This window comes from Chrysemys picta, chromosome 3, assembly GCF_011386835.1.
Source record: "Chrysemys picta bellii isolate R12L10 chromosome 3, ASM1138683v2, whole genome shotgun sequence".
NCBI lineage: Eukaryota > Metazoa > Chordata > Testudines > Emydidae > Chrysemys > Chrysemys picta.
The window spans coordinates 134072316-134084622 of NC_088793.1; the positions used below are offsets into that span (position 1 = coordinate 134072316).

General features: G+C 39.3%; 1 protein-coding gene across 6 annotated transcripts in view; it reads right to left on the reverse strand.

The window, feature by feature from the left end:
* Positions 1-12307, reverse strand: part of LYST (lysosomal trafficking regulator) — a 151462-nt gene that overhangs the window by 24974 nt on the left and 114181 nt on the right. For all 6 annotated transcript variants that reach the window (XM_042848373.2, XM_005291190.5, XM_042848372.2 and 3 more), the window contains 8 exons: positions 12179-12275; positions 11256-11317; positions 8243-8298; positions 7291-7443; positions 6659-6903; positions 4262-4328; positions 1177-1333; positions 650-790 (listed from right to left, as the gene is read on the reverse strand). In XM_042848373.2, coding sequence (XP_042704307.2) covers positions 650-790; positions 1177-1333; positions 4262-4328; positions 6659-6903; positions 7291-7443; positions 8243-8298; positions 11256-11317; positions 12179-12275 — 978 coding nt within the window. The remainder of the gene's footprint in view (positions 1-649; positions 791-1176; positions 1334-4261; positions 4329-6658; positions 6904-7290; positions 7444-8242; positions 8299-11255; positions 11318-12178; positions 12276-12307) is intronic.

Consider the following 12307-nt stretch of genomic DNA (forward strand, 5'->3'; position numbering starts at 1 on the left):
CCCAGTACAGACGTTAGACTTACCGGTCTGTAATTGCAGAGATCACCTCTAGAGCCTTTTTAAATATTGGCGTTACATTAGCTAACTTCCAGTCATTGGGTACAGAAGCTGATTTAAAGGACAGGTTACAAACCTTAGTTAACAGTTCCACACCTTCACATTAGAGTTCTTTCAGAACTCTTGGGTGAATGCCATCTGGTCCCGGTGACTTGTTAATGTTAAATTTATCAATTAATTCCAAAACCTCCTCTCGTGACACTTCAATCCGTGACAGTTCCTTAGATTTGTCACCTACAAAAGCCAGCTCAGGTTTGGGAATCTCCCTAACATCCTCAGTCGCGAAGACTGAAGCAAAGAATCCATTTAGTTTCTCCGCAATGACTTATTCTTGAAATCAAATAAGACTATGGCAATACACCTCATGAGCATGAAGTCTGGGCTTGCAGAACTAACAAAAGTGGCAACAGTAGAGTCAATCTGAAGCCTCTGTGGCTAAAGATTCAAGATCTGGACCTGCCAGGTTTCCCCTTCACAATCAATTAAAAAACATGGGGGAAAAAACCTGATCATAACATGGAATTATCAGTTTCAACCCAGAGGCCTAATCCTTGTGCCTTTTTAGAGATCATTTTAGCACTGTCTCATATACCTTCTCTGTTAACTAAAAACTCTGGAAGATAGAAAAATTCTGGGATAAGCTCCTTCACGTCAGTCATAGATTCATAGGAGGAGAGGCGCCAAGTTGTGTGGGTAGAATGAAAGGTTCTGTCTGGGATGTCAAAACTTTGATCTGCAAAGAAAAACCAAAACTGAGTTTATTACTTTGACAAGAGGAAAACATCAACGTACAATCGGTATTGTGTTACCTCAAAAAGTTCAAGTTCACCAACTTTGCTTGGCTGAGGCCTGAACATTTAGATCCCAATTGCTACATGTGAGACCTAGAGTTAAAAGCCACAGAGAACAGACTTTTTTCTAACTGATCACAGAAGATATACAGACATTTTTAGAAGATTTAGAGTTTTGTGAGATGCACGAAGAGTTCATGTACTGCGGGTTCTCTTTATGAAAGCCTCAAAAGGGTCCACTGTCAAGGTAGGTCAGATTTCCAAATTTACCACACTTGATAATTTCACTTTATTTTTCATTCATCATTTTTAACAAAATTAATCTTACCTTGATAAGCTAAGAACATTTTAGTGAAAGGAGGCATTCTAACTAGAAAGTGAAGTACAGTTCCACTGTTGGAGTAATGAGATCCATAGTGATAAGGCTGCACAGGAGGCATTGGGTCATCCTCTCTAGCTCCTTTGCGGTACTCCTCTTCCAAATACTAGAACAGGAAGAACAGGTAAAGCATGGGTGTTGTATTTTATCCAACATGCTACTTAAAAGCTATGTTGCTAGGATACTATACTAAGAGATGCATCCTTCCAGCACTTCACTGGTGCTTTTTATCCCAGATAATTTCTGAAGAATTTAAGCTCTCATTTAGAAGAAAGGGCCTCACCTGGTGGGGTTTTTTTTCCAGTTGTAAAAATAGCTGCTGTCTGAAGTAATTAGTTATTCATTTTTACCACACAATATTTTTCTGGAAGAGACCATTCCAATAACTGTTTCCAATGCTTCAGCTTTTCACCTTTCAAAACATTAACCATGGTTTTTGGAAATTGTACTAACCATGGTTTGTCCTATTCGACATCTGCAGTTAACTCTGTTCAAGACTAATTCAGCTGCACCTGTTGGTTTAATCTTTTTCAGAAATAGGTAACTTCTATAGTGTGGACCAGGTGCCATTTGACCTTTACGAAAAGGTAAAACTTTCAGGAAGAGACATAATCCTGACTCTTCCAGCCAAAAACTTATTCTTAGGGGTGGCAAATTTAAAGGGATAGTAAATATGAGTTTTTGTAGCAAAAGCTGCAGAAAAATCAGATCAAAGACATTTTCAGAAGTGCCAAAGTGACTTAGGAGCCAACACCTTACATTCAAAAGAGGACTTGGGGCTAGATTTACAAAGATATTTAGGCAGAGATGCAGATACGTATCTTTGAAAATCTCAGTAGGTGCCTAAGAGTTTTATCCTAAATCGGTTTGAAACTGCCACTGAAAATATGGATGTCAGGTTCACTACACTAGAAAGCCCATCACTTACATGCTTGAGCCCATACAGCAATCTAGTAATAAAGAATTGACATCACTATGGCAGTGTACTAACTGACAATCTGCTAAATCATTTTACATAAATATTGAATGAAGAGGAAACAGTGCCATACATCAAAATTTCATTTTAAAAACATCAATTCAACCACAAATGACAGTGCATATGCACACTTAAGCTTTTAAGCAACAGACCACCTGACGTTCACAATATATTGCTCTAGTTATAAATACTGTTCTTGCTGTCCAGGAACACTGTGGTGTCATAATGTGGGTTTTTCACACTAAACTTAAAATCAAAACAAGTTCATACACACACTTTTGTCAAAGCACACTCCAGATCTTGATGCAAATCTAAATGAAAGGCCCATGTGTAAATGCTTTCCAGCACCATCAAGTCATTCACTATGGAATTTAATGGGGGTGGGGTGGGGGGGAAGAGACCAGAACAAGATACATTTGTTGACATGGTCACTATGACTGCACCCCATATTCATCATAGTATTATAATAATATGGTTATGGCAGAATTATGATGCATTTTGTGCAAGATAAGTCAAGTGAGGTGTCATTGGAAAAGATATGATTTGCTGAATGATTATCCCTATTTGTCTGCATGTATCATTTTTGTATCTGAAGTTATAAACACTATGTATCTGTACTTCAAATGTAATTACACATGGGTAACGCCCACTAGGCAAGATGCTTTCAGTCTAGATAGCTGGTTGGGAAGGGCCTATTCAGGGCAATGAGCCATTAGGGAAAACAACAGTCCTTAGGAGAAGCTTATCTCCCCCCCACCCGGTGAGCCTTCTTGAGAATGCTCCAGACAGCCTGTAAGTAATGGCTGCTATGACTCTACAAGGACATGTGACCAGGCCACATGATTCTAGACTCCATCTTGGGATGTCAGTATTTTTCCACAGACCAGTCTGGTAACCAAGTTTTGAAACAAAGGGCTCCTGTCATATGCTAAAGCTATATAAGGCAGGGAGTCACATCATCTGTAGTTCTTCACTCCACACACAGGAAGACACGTGGAAACACCTGAGGAACAAAGACTAAACTGGAGGATGTGCTGGACCAAGGCTAAACGGATTTCTAGCCTGTGTATGAAAGACCTGGGGATTCCAAGCTGTAAAGCAAGTGCAACTTGTCCCATAAGAATCTGCAGCCTGCCTGTATCATCAGCCAAGATGAGAATTTGCTAGTTCGTATCCTATCTTTCTAGTATCTTAGACTTAGTTTGTGTTTTGTTTATTTATTACGTAATCTGCTTTGATCTGTTTGTTATCACTTAAAATCTGTCTTTTGTAGTTAATAAACTTATTTTATGTTTTAATCCAAACCAGTCATCTTTGACTGGAGTGCTTGTGGAAAATCTCTGCTTGGTTACCACAAGCGTACGTTGTTCTCTTCACACTGAGGGGGAGGCAGGCCAGTTATTAAACTCATATACTGGCCAGATTTGACCAGGGCAGGACAGTTCTGCTCTGGGGTCTTAGGCTGGGAAGCTGGTGGTTAGAGAGCCTGTGTGTAACTGCAGGTGGGTGTGTCCCTATCTATGTGAATTCTGGTGTAAGTGCAGGCTGGAGGACTTTGCAGCTTGTCACAGCAACAGTGTGACAGGGAGCCCAGGTTGTTGGTTCAGAGGGCTCAGTGGTACCCCGGGGGGGGGGGGGGGGGAAATCGGTCACAGTCACCATAAACAAACGCTCAGTAGCAACAGCAGGCAGCACTAATGGAATACTAATTCTACTCTACATGATCAGATCTATTTTCAAACTAGATTGATGTTAGGAGATGAGGAAATACTTTTATCAATTAAACTAACTGCACAAAATCTTTAAATGACCCAGGATGTTTGAAGGCAAACATAACTGTTCTGTTGCATACTAGAAAAAACCCACATGTACAATATAATTTTTTAGACCACAAAATGCAAGGCAATTTACAGAGATATATTTATTTCTTTAGCTTCTTTGGTTAACTTCATATGTATTTATCTGGCTGGTCATGAATTTAAACCCCAACATACATCATATTGTTTTGGTTTTAGATACCAGAATAAAACACATTGTAGAAATGAAAGTTTAAGATACCTTGTAAGTATCCACATATCGATCTTCCTTTTCTTTAGACTGTACAGCTATGGGTTTGGCTAGATTTCTGTAACAGGAGAAACGTTGACATCTTATTTTCATATGAAATTAGAAAATTCAGTTAAATGTAGATTAACATATATGAAAACTGATCTTTTTAACTAAATTAGATTAAGAAGAGTTAAAATATAAAAGGACAACTACAAAGACAAATCCTAAGAACAAAGCTCTACATATGAGTTTAGGAAAATAAAATGACTATAAAAATACATATTCTTAATTTAAAATTGGCCATTTGGTGTTAGTGCTAGAGGAATGAAAGTCATTTGTCTACAGAACAGTTACAGTATAGGCAACAGGCAGCATACTCCCCATTCTGCCCCCCACCAACATGCTTCAATCCTGACTTGTAGCATCCCTTTAAGAGTAATGCCTTGTTTACCGTGGCAAGGCACCTCCTCTGTGTCACTAGAATTAATACTTCCCCCACAAATCAGGCCCACTCTGGCCAGTGTGCGTCTTCCCCCTCTGTATTTTCTTATCAGTATTTTCAAGGTAGGCCTCAGTTCAGGCCCAAGGAGTAGGGTTGCCAACGCTCCAGGATTGGCCTGGAGTCTCCTGGAATTGGCATCAATCTCCCAGTGACTATTGAAAGCAATCCAGGAGATTTTAATAGGATATTTTAAGAAAATGACATGACATGTTGGGGGAAGAAAAAAAATCTCCCGGAATAGCTTCAGTCAGAGTTGGCCACCCTACCAAGGAGGGTTCCTCCAGCTAATAAAAGAAAACCAATTTACAAAACACAAAGGGGGGGGGTACCTTTCCCTGCCCCCCTGCTGTGGGGGGGGTGCTATCCTGTTATTGGCCCCAGATGTGTCAGTCCTTCCCCTAAACAGGCACTCAGCTTTGGCTGTTTCCCCTGTAGGGAGGAAAGCAGCCTCTCACCCTGGAGAAGCCTATCTCCCTGCTGCCACTAGCCCTGCAGCAGCTCGTCTCTCCTCCCCTTCTCTCATCAGACGAGGGTTTTTTAAACGGTGTCAGGAAGCCCTTAATTGGACTCAGGTATCCCTAACTGACCTGAAGTAACTCTCTCAGTTTATAGGAAAAAGGGCCTCTCTCATTCTAAGGCTAACATACCTGCCTTTCATCACTCCTCTTGCTCGATACTAAGTGGCGGGACCTATTGCCATCTGTTGAGGGTGATGACCCTGGTGGGCCAGTCTGTATTCTGCCTTGGTCCCACAGCCCTCCGGGGATATTATTTGGCGGCTCTTTCATGGAGCCGTGAGCACAGGCACATACCTGGTGCGGTTCACCCTTATCACAGATGTCTGTCCCTTTTGCAACATGAGGGAGATCCTGGCCTACCTTGGGTGTGCCAGGTTGTAGCCCCTTTTCCAGCTTCTCCTGGACATACTTTTGTGGTTCTGGCTGCACTTCTGCTCCCAGCTTCTAATTTATGCACACCCCATTCGTGGCCCCTGCTCGTCAACCTCCTCCTAGCAATGGCCAAAGTGGCCATCTGTAACACCAGGGAGAGGATGCTAGCTGAGGTAGTGCTCTGCAACTGTGGGGCCTATTTCTGTTCCTCTCTCCGTTCACATATCCAGGCAGAGTTCCGCTGGCTCCCTTGACATCTTTGAGGAGCAGTGGGCGCTGTCCGGGGCTCTCTGGTCAGTGTCCTCTTCAGGTTCCCTGATTCTGACCCTTTGACATGCACACCTGTCCTTGTTTACTATTTTGTTGTCCCCAATACTTATTTGAGTCCCAAGCTCAATAGTTCCTGCCCTTAGGCTTGGGGAGGAGCCTTTAGCTGTGGGTGGGCTTGTGACCTCCCACCTCCCAGAACCCAACAGGACTACTCCTCTTGCAGTTGCCTAGCCTGACTTTCACACTACACACAAGAGCTGCACCAACTTCACTAAAATCCATTTTAAAAATCAATGTAGTTAAGATTGTGCCTATGTGGACACCTTTTACTCTGTTTACAACTAGCTGATATAGATTTACCTTTGGTAACTGGCAAGTTGCTCATATAGCATAATTCTGTTTTTGGTTATGTTTTGCTAAATTGTCAGGAGGTCTTTGGTTACAGGCTGTTTTTTGTTTTAAGACAAAGGAATGTATATCTGGAAGTGTAAGACAGCAGGTATTGAGTGAGACTTGCCAACTACTGTGAACATAAATGCTAGTAACAGGTATGCTATTCAAATTTACTAGATGAGCCACCTACCTATTGTTAAAGGTCATTCAAATACCATTAGACCAGATGTGTTTCCTAGCAATCTTCCTAATTAAGTCTTGGTTTATCAGGGTGATCATAAGTGGATTTTACTGAAATAACCAGTTTAATGAGTTATCTGGAAAGGAGTAATTTCAAAGATTTCATGTTACCTATAAACAGATGGATCATTTAGGTCCAGTGTTTCGCTGGTGTAGTCAGAAAGTATAAAGGGAAATACTGGATACTGCATGAGATCATTGAAGGAACGGCCAGCATGTTTGTTTAAATGAGTCAGGTATTCAAAGTTGGTAATCTGTCCTGTGTACCATAGGTGGGTCAAAGCAGTAATGTTCCCATACTCCAAAAGATTAGGCAGGCTGTTCATTAAGATGTTGTGGTACACATCATCACGGACCTAAAAAAATTATTGTAGTTTTAATCAAGCAACACATTTAAACTGTCAAACTACGTCTCCTCTAACAGTATGTAAGATTCTCTCATTTACAAGGTTCTAGAGATCTGTGAGATCAGAACAATGTGATAAAAAGTCACAACATTAAGATATTGAATTGGTTTAGTCCTTTGTTTTTAGAACATACCTGTGAGACACATCCTGTCTATCAAAAAGCCTGGCTAAGCCCTTAACTCATATCAGCTTCCAGAAGTATCTAAGAATTCAAAGAAGCCTACCCATTGTTTTTCTTAATGTATTCCATGAAAATACACATTATGTATTGAGGAAATTCTAAAAAATCTTTATACACATATTATATGTTACCATGCATTAATGCCACACTGTTACCTTTGTGTTGTCAAAAGCTAAGAGTAAAGTTCTGCCATTTGTTAAAAATATTTCCACAGCATTGTCTCTTAATTGCCACCATCTCTTATGAACTTCCTTGATTTCTTCATATGTCCAAGAAAATGATGCTGGTTCAGTTTCCCCGTGAAAACTCTGAAGAACATACAGTAGATTGATACAGAAAATGTTTTGCTCAGGAGCCTTTAAAATTAGCCCTATTTGCAGTCAGTTTCCATTTATTAAGACTGCATACTGTAAACTAATGCTCTGTTGGTAGTAATTTACTTTAAACTTTGGCTTGTGCTTTTGAAAATCTTAAATTAAAGCTGCATTTCTCTAATAGACAAAGAATTATGTTGTTTACCAAGACTTTATATAATGAAAACTATTTAATAGATCTTTTGTTTTTAATCTGTTTCACCCCTACGTCAATACAAGACACTGTTAGGGATCATAAAAATTAGCTCTATCAAATGTCACTTTAGGGTAATAAAAACAAATCTTTTTTTATCCACAAGTTTCACCTTTCAATAGAGAAGTATATTATGATTCCTAATTCTGGGGTTCTGGTCCATGATTAAGGCTCCTAGGCACTACCATAATAATATATAATAAAATCTGGTGTTTTTATATATTTAACAACATATTAAAAGACTGGTAGAATTGGGAATAATAAACTTCCATTATAGAATAAAGAGACTATCAGCCTTACTCAGGGCATTTGTATGTTATTGCTGAAATGTTGGCAGATAAGCATTTTAAAATTCTCAAATAATCACACACAAATAGAGTCTAACAGTCTATGAATTCAAACTCCCAGATATCTTAATATACAAATTAAAAATTAATATTATGGTGATTTTAAATGATAAAGCACCAAAGTTATTCTTGGTTCTGGTTTAGAGAATTTAGAAAAATGTGTGATCTGTGCAAAAATTCAGCTCATACTCACAGAACTTTCTATTGTGTCAGAAGCATTGTCTTCAACGAAATACATTCCATATTTGCCTGCAGAGAGGAATATTTATACAAAAGGTGACTGTTATTATACTAATTTGTCTTTACTTTTAACATCTATAAAATGATTATACATGATGTCTAAAGCACTAACGATGCTGTTCATAATAGTAAGTAAAAAGCACAGCACTTAGAATCATAGAATATTAGGGTTGGAAGAGACCTCAGGAGCTCATCTAGTCCAATCCCCTGCTCAAAGCAGGACCAACACCAACTAAATCATCCCAGCCAGGGCTTAGTCAAGCCAGGCCTTAAAAACCTCTAAGGATGGAGATTCCACCACCTCCCTAGGTAACTCATTCCAGTGCTTCACCACTCTTCTAGTGAAATAGTGTTTCCTAATATCCAACCTAGACCTCCCCCACTGCAACTTGAGACCATTGCTTCTTGTTGCATCATCTGCCACCACATAGAACAGCCTAGCTCTATCCTCTTTGGAACCCCCCTTCAGGTAGTTGAAGGCTGCTATCAAATCCCCCCTCACTCTTCTCTTCTGCAGACTAAACCCCAGTTCCCTCAGCCTCTTCTCGTAAGAGATGTGCCCCAGCCCCCCTTGGTGGAAATGAAGCTAAATACGATCCTTGACAAACATTCAATGACTTAAAGTAACAATAAATCCAATGACCGGTTTCAGAGTAGCAGCCGTGTTAGTCTGTATCCGCAAAAAGAACAGGAGTACTTGTGGCACCTTAGAGACTAACAAATTTATTAGAGCATAAGTTTTCGTGGACTACAGCCCACTTCTTCGGATGCATATAGAGTGGAATAAATATTGAGGAGATATATATACACACACATACAGAGAGCATGAACAGGTGGGAGTTGTCTTACCAACTCTGAGAGGCCAATTAATTTATTAATTAATATTTATTCCACTCTATATGCATCCGAAGAAGTGGGCTGTAGTCCACGAAAGCTTATGCTCTAATAAATTTGTTAGTCTCTAAGGTGCCACAAGTACTCCTGTTCTTTTTAATAAATCCAATGAGCACACTGTGAAAACTGTAGGAAAGGAAGGCCAAACTGACTAGTTGGGTAAGCAGGTGGAACTCCAGTAGTCAGAGTTAAGGCCAGAAGGGGACCCCCATATTATCTAGTCTGTCTTCCGGTATATCACAAACCACTACCACAATAAATGCAGTTACAATCACATAAGCCAATGATGAATTTACTCTGGAATGTCTGTTAATAAAATTCATATAGAGGCTGTAGATATGTAAATTAACTAAGACTGAAAAAAACATTAAGTGCACAATAGCCATGCAACTCAAAGCAGCAACACGCAAATAAAATATTCTGCATGTGGGGTAATCTATGACTATTCATCATCCTCTGTACAATAAGAGGTACAATATGTGGAAAGTCAAGCAACATTTCGGATACTCCAATATACATATGAACCATATGTCCGGACGAAAATCAGTTGTGTGTTAACTTTAGAAAATTTAATCCATATATTAACTGTGACACTGGCAGATCAGGTGCCAGCTCTTAGCTAATGCCTGCAGTCTTGGCAAGAACTGACAAATTCATAGCTGAGACTAGACTAGTTCACCTGTACCTCAGTTTTGCTCAAAATAGGTATAGTCTTATAAGAACGTATTTAGCGTTTTGACTTTGAAATGCTTGTAAATTGCTGCATGCATTAATCTCACTTGTAATGTCGATATTCTATGCTATAAGAAAATATGTAAATTTTGTCTGATAACTTCATAAATGTTTGCTCTGAACTTGCAAACCCAGGTACAGGAATTGTCATTCCCCCACCCCACCCATTCAGGAGAAAGAACAGGAGTACTTGTGGCACCTTAGAGACTAACAAATTTATTAGAGCATAAGCTTTCGTGGACTACAGCCCACTTCTTCGGATGCATACCTAGAAGTGGGCTGTAGTCCACGAAAGCTTATGCTCTAATAAATTTGTTAGTCTCTAAGGTGCCACAAGTACTCCTGTTCTTTTTGCGGATACAGACTAACAGGGCTGCTACTCTGAAACCATTCAGGAGGACCATCAAAATTTAAATGGGGCCATTATAAGACAAAAGCTGCGTTAATTGTCCCATCCACCCATGGTGAAGTAGGTGCAGAAGGCCTGTAGCTTTGAATGCTGGAAGAGGTAAATGAAATATCTTCACATCAACTCTTTTTTTCATCTCTTTGCTGAACTCACAGGGCTAGAGAAACCAAACTGAAGCCAGAGATCCTGGGTCTACCCAGAAAGACACACTGAATTGACAGATCTCTACAACTCTGTCACTCTTCGGATTTAGATGCAACTCATTTGTGTATATACATTTGCTTGCTTTAACCTGTAAATAATTCTCTTGCGTTTTTCCTAATTAATAAACCTTTAAATAGTTTATTACAGGATTGGCTGCAGGGGCTGTCTTTGGTGTAAGCTCTAGAGTATCAATTGATCTGGGGTAAGTGACTGGTCTCTTGGAACTGGGAGCAACATTATTATGATGTGATTTTTAATGTAAGTGACCATTTATCACTAAATCCAGTCTATGTGGATGGCAAAACAGTCTGGAAAGTCTCAGGGGATTGTCCATGAATCCATGGGGAGACTGTTATAAGTGATCCAAGAGTTCACATTTGTTACTGTATTGGTAAAATCTAATTATAGACCATACTCCAGAATGGTGGTATCTGCCCTGTTTTTTTGACAGTCTGCCCTGAGACAGGCACTCATAGTCGTGAGCCACTCCAGACAAAACTGACATTTACATGAATAGAATTAGATCTATACTAGATAATACAGTACTTAGTCCTGCTATGGGTGCAGGGGACTGGATTAGATGACCTCTCGAGGTCCTTTCCAGTCCTACGATTCTATAATAAGGTTTCTGTAACTATTACAGAAGGATTAAAGCTGCTCTTTAAACTAAACTAACCTTTTTACAAGAACATTTTTAATATTTAGTCATTCAAACTGTTATGCTTACCTAACAGCAATTCACCAGCTGTCTCTCTAGAAGGTGCTACATTGATGCATCTTCGATTCACTCTGCATATATACAAATAGAAACATTTACTACAAGGCATAAAATTCAGTAGATATCTAAAATTAACAGCCTCAAATACTATACACTATAACCAAGTAGACTTTTCCTTTTTTCTGTGACCCCAAGTGTTCAAATCCCAAAGGAACGTGTAAAACTAGCTCTCAGCTCTTTAAGAATTGTGAGCAGCTGAATAAAACAGCTGAATGTTCAAACTATGAGAGAAATACCAAGCTGAAATTTTTTAATATATATTCACTTCTACAAATTTAGGATTTGTTGCTTTCCGCATGCAACAGCTTTTTTATGTTAAGCTAATTTGGTGCTTGTGAAAGGTGCTGGATTGCCAGCACTGCAAAGTTAAAACCTAGTTATCCATTGAATACATATAGAATAGGCAGTGAAAGTGCAGATTTACTCAGCTAGTCAATGAAGGGATGAGAATATAATTCAATCTCCACATCCATTCACTTCTGGGCCTCTGCTGAAAGCACGAATAAATTTCAATTGCAATGCTGATATTTGGAAATGAACTACAACAAAGGCATTGATCATAGGCCCAATACCACCCAGACGGTAATGACTTTCTACTAATTGTTAGGCTTTAAAATCAGCAACCTAGAAGTGAAAAGCTCTGTAAACCCACTACCATCTCTCAAGTCACCCACTCTACTATATTTGCGGTTTTTAATTTATGACAAACAAGTGAAGCAAGTTAAGTCTTCTTAAATAAAAATATTTCTTTGTTGGAAAACATTGTATGATCTTATCCCTATTGTTCATCTCATGGTCACCCCTCATGAACAAAGGCAAAAAATAAAAAAGTTTCCTTTGAGTAAGATTTTCCCCCCGAATTTAAAGCTTACCTTATATTCTCACTTGCTGCTTTGTCTTTTACAGTGGAAGAGTGAGAGGAATGTGTTTTATCTTCAAATAGGTAAGACAAAGGGGGTTTGATCACTTCTATTGAAAAGTGTAAAAGAAAAAAAAATCGA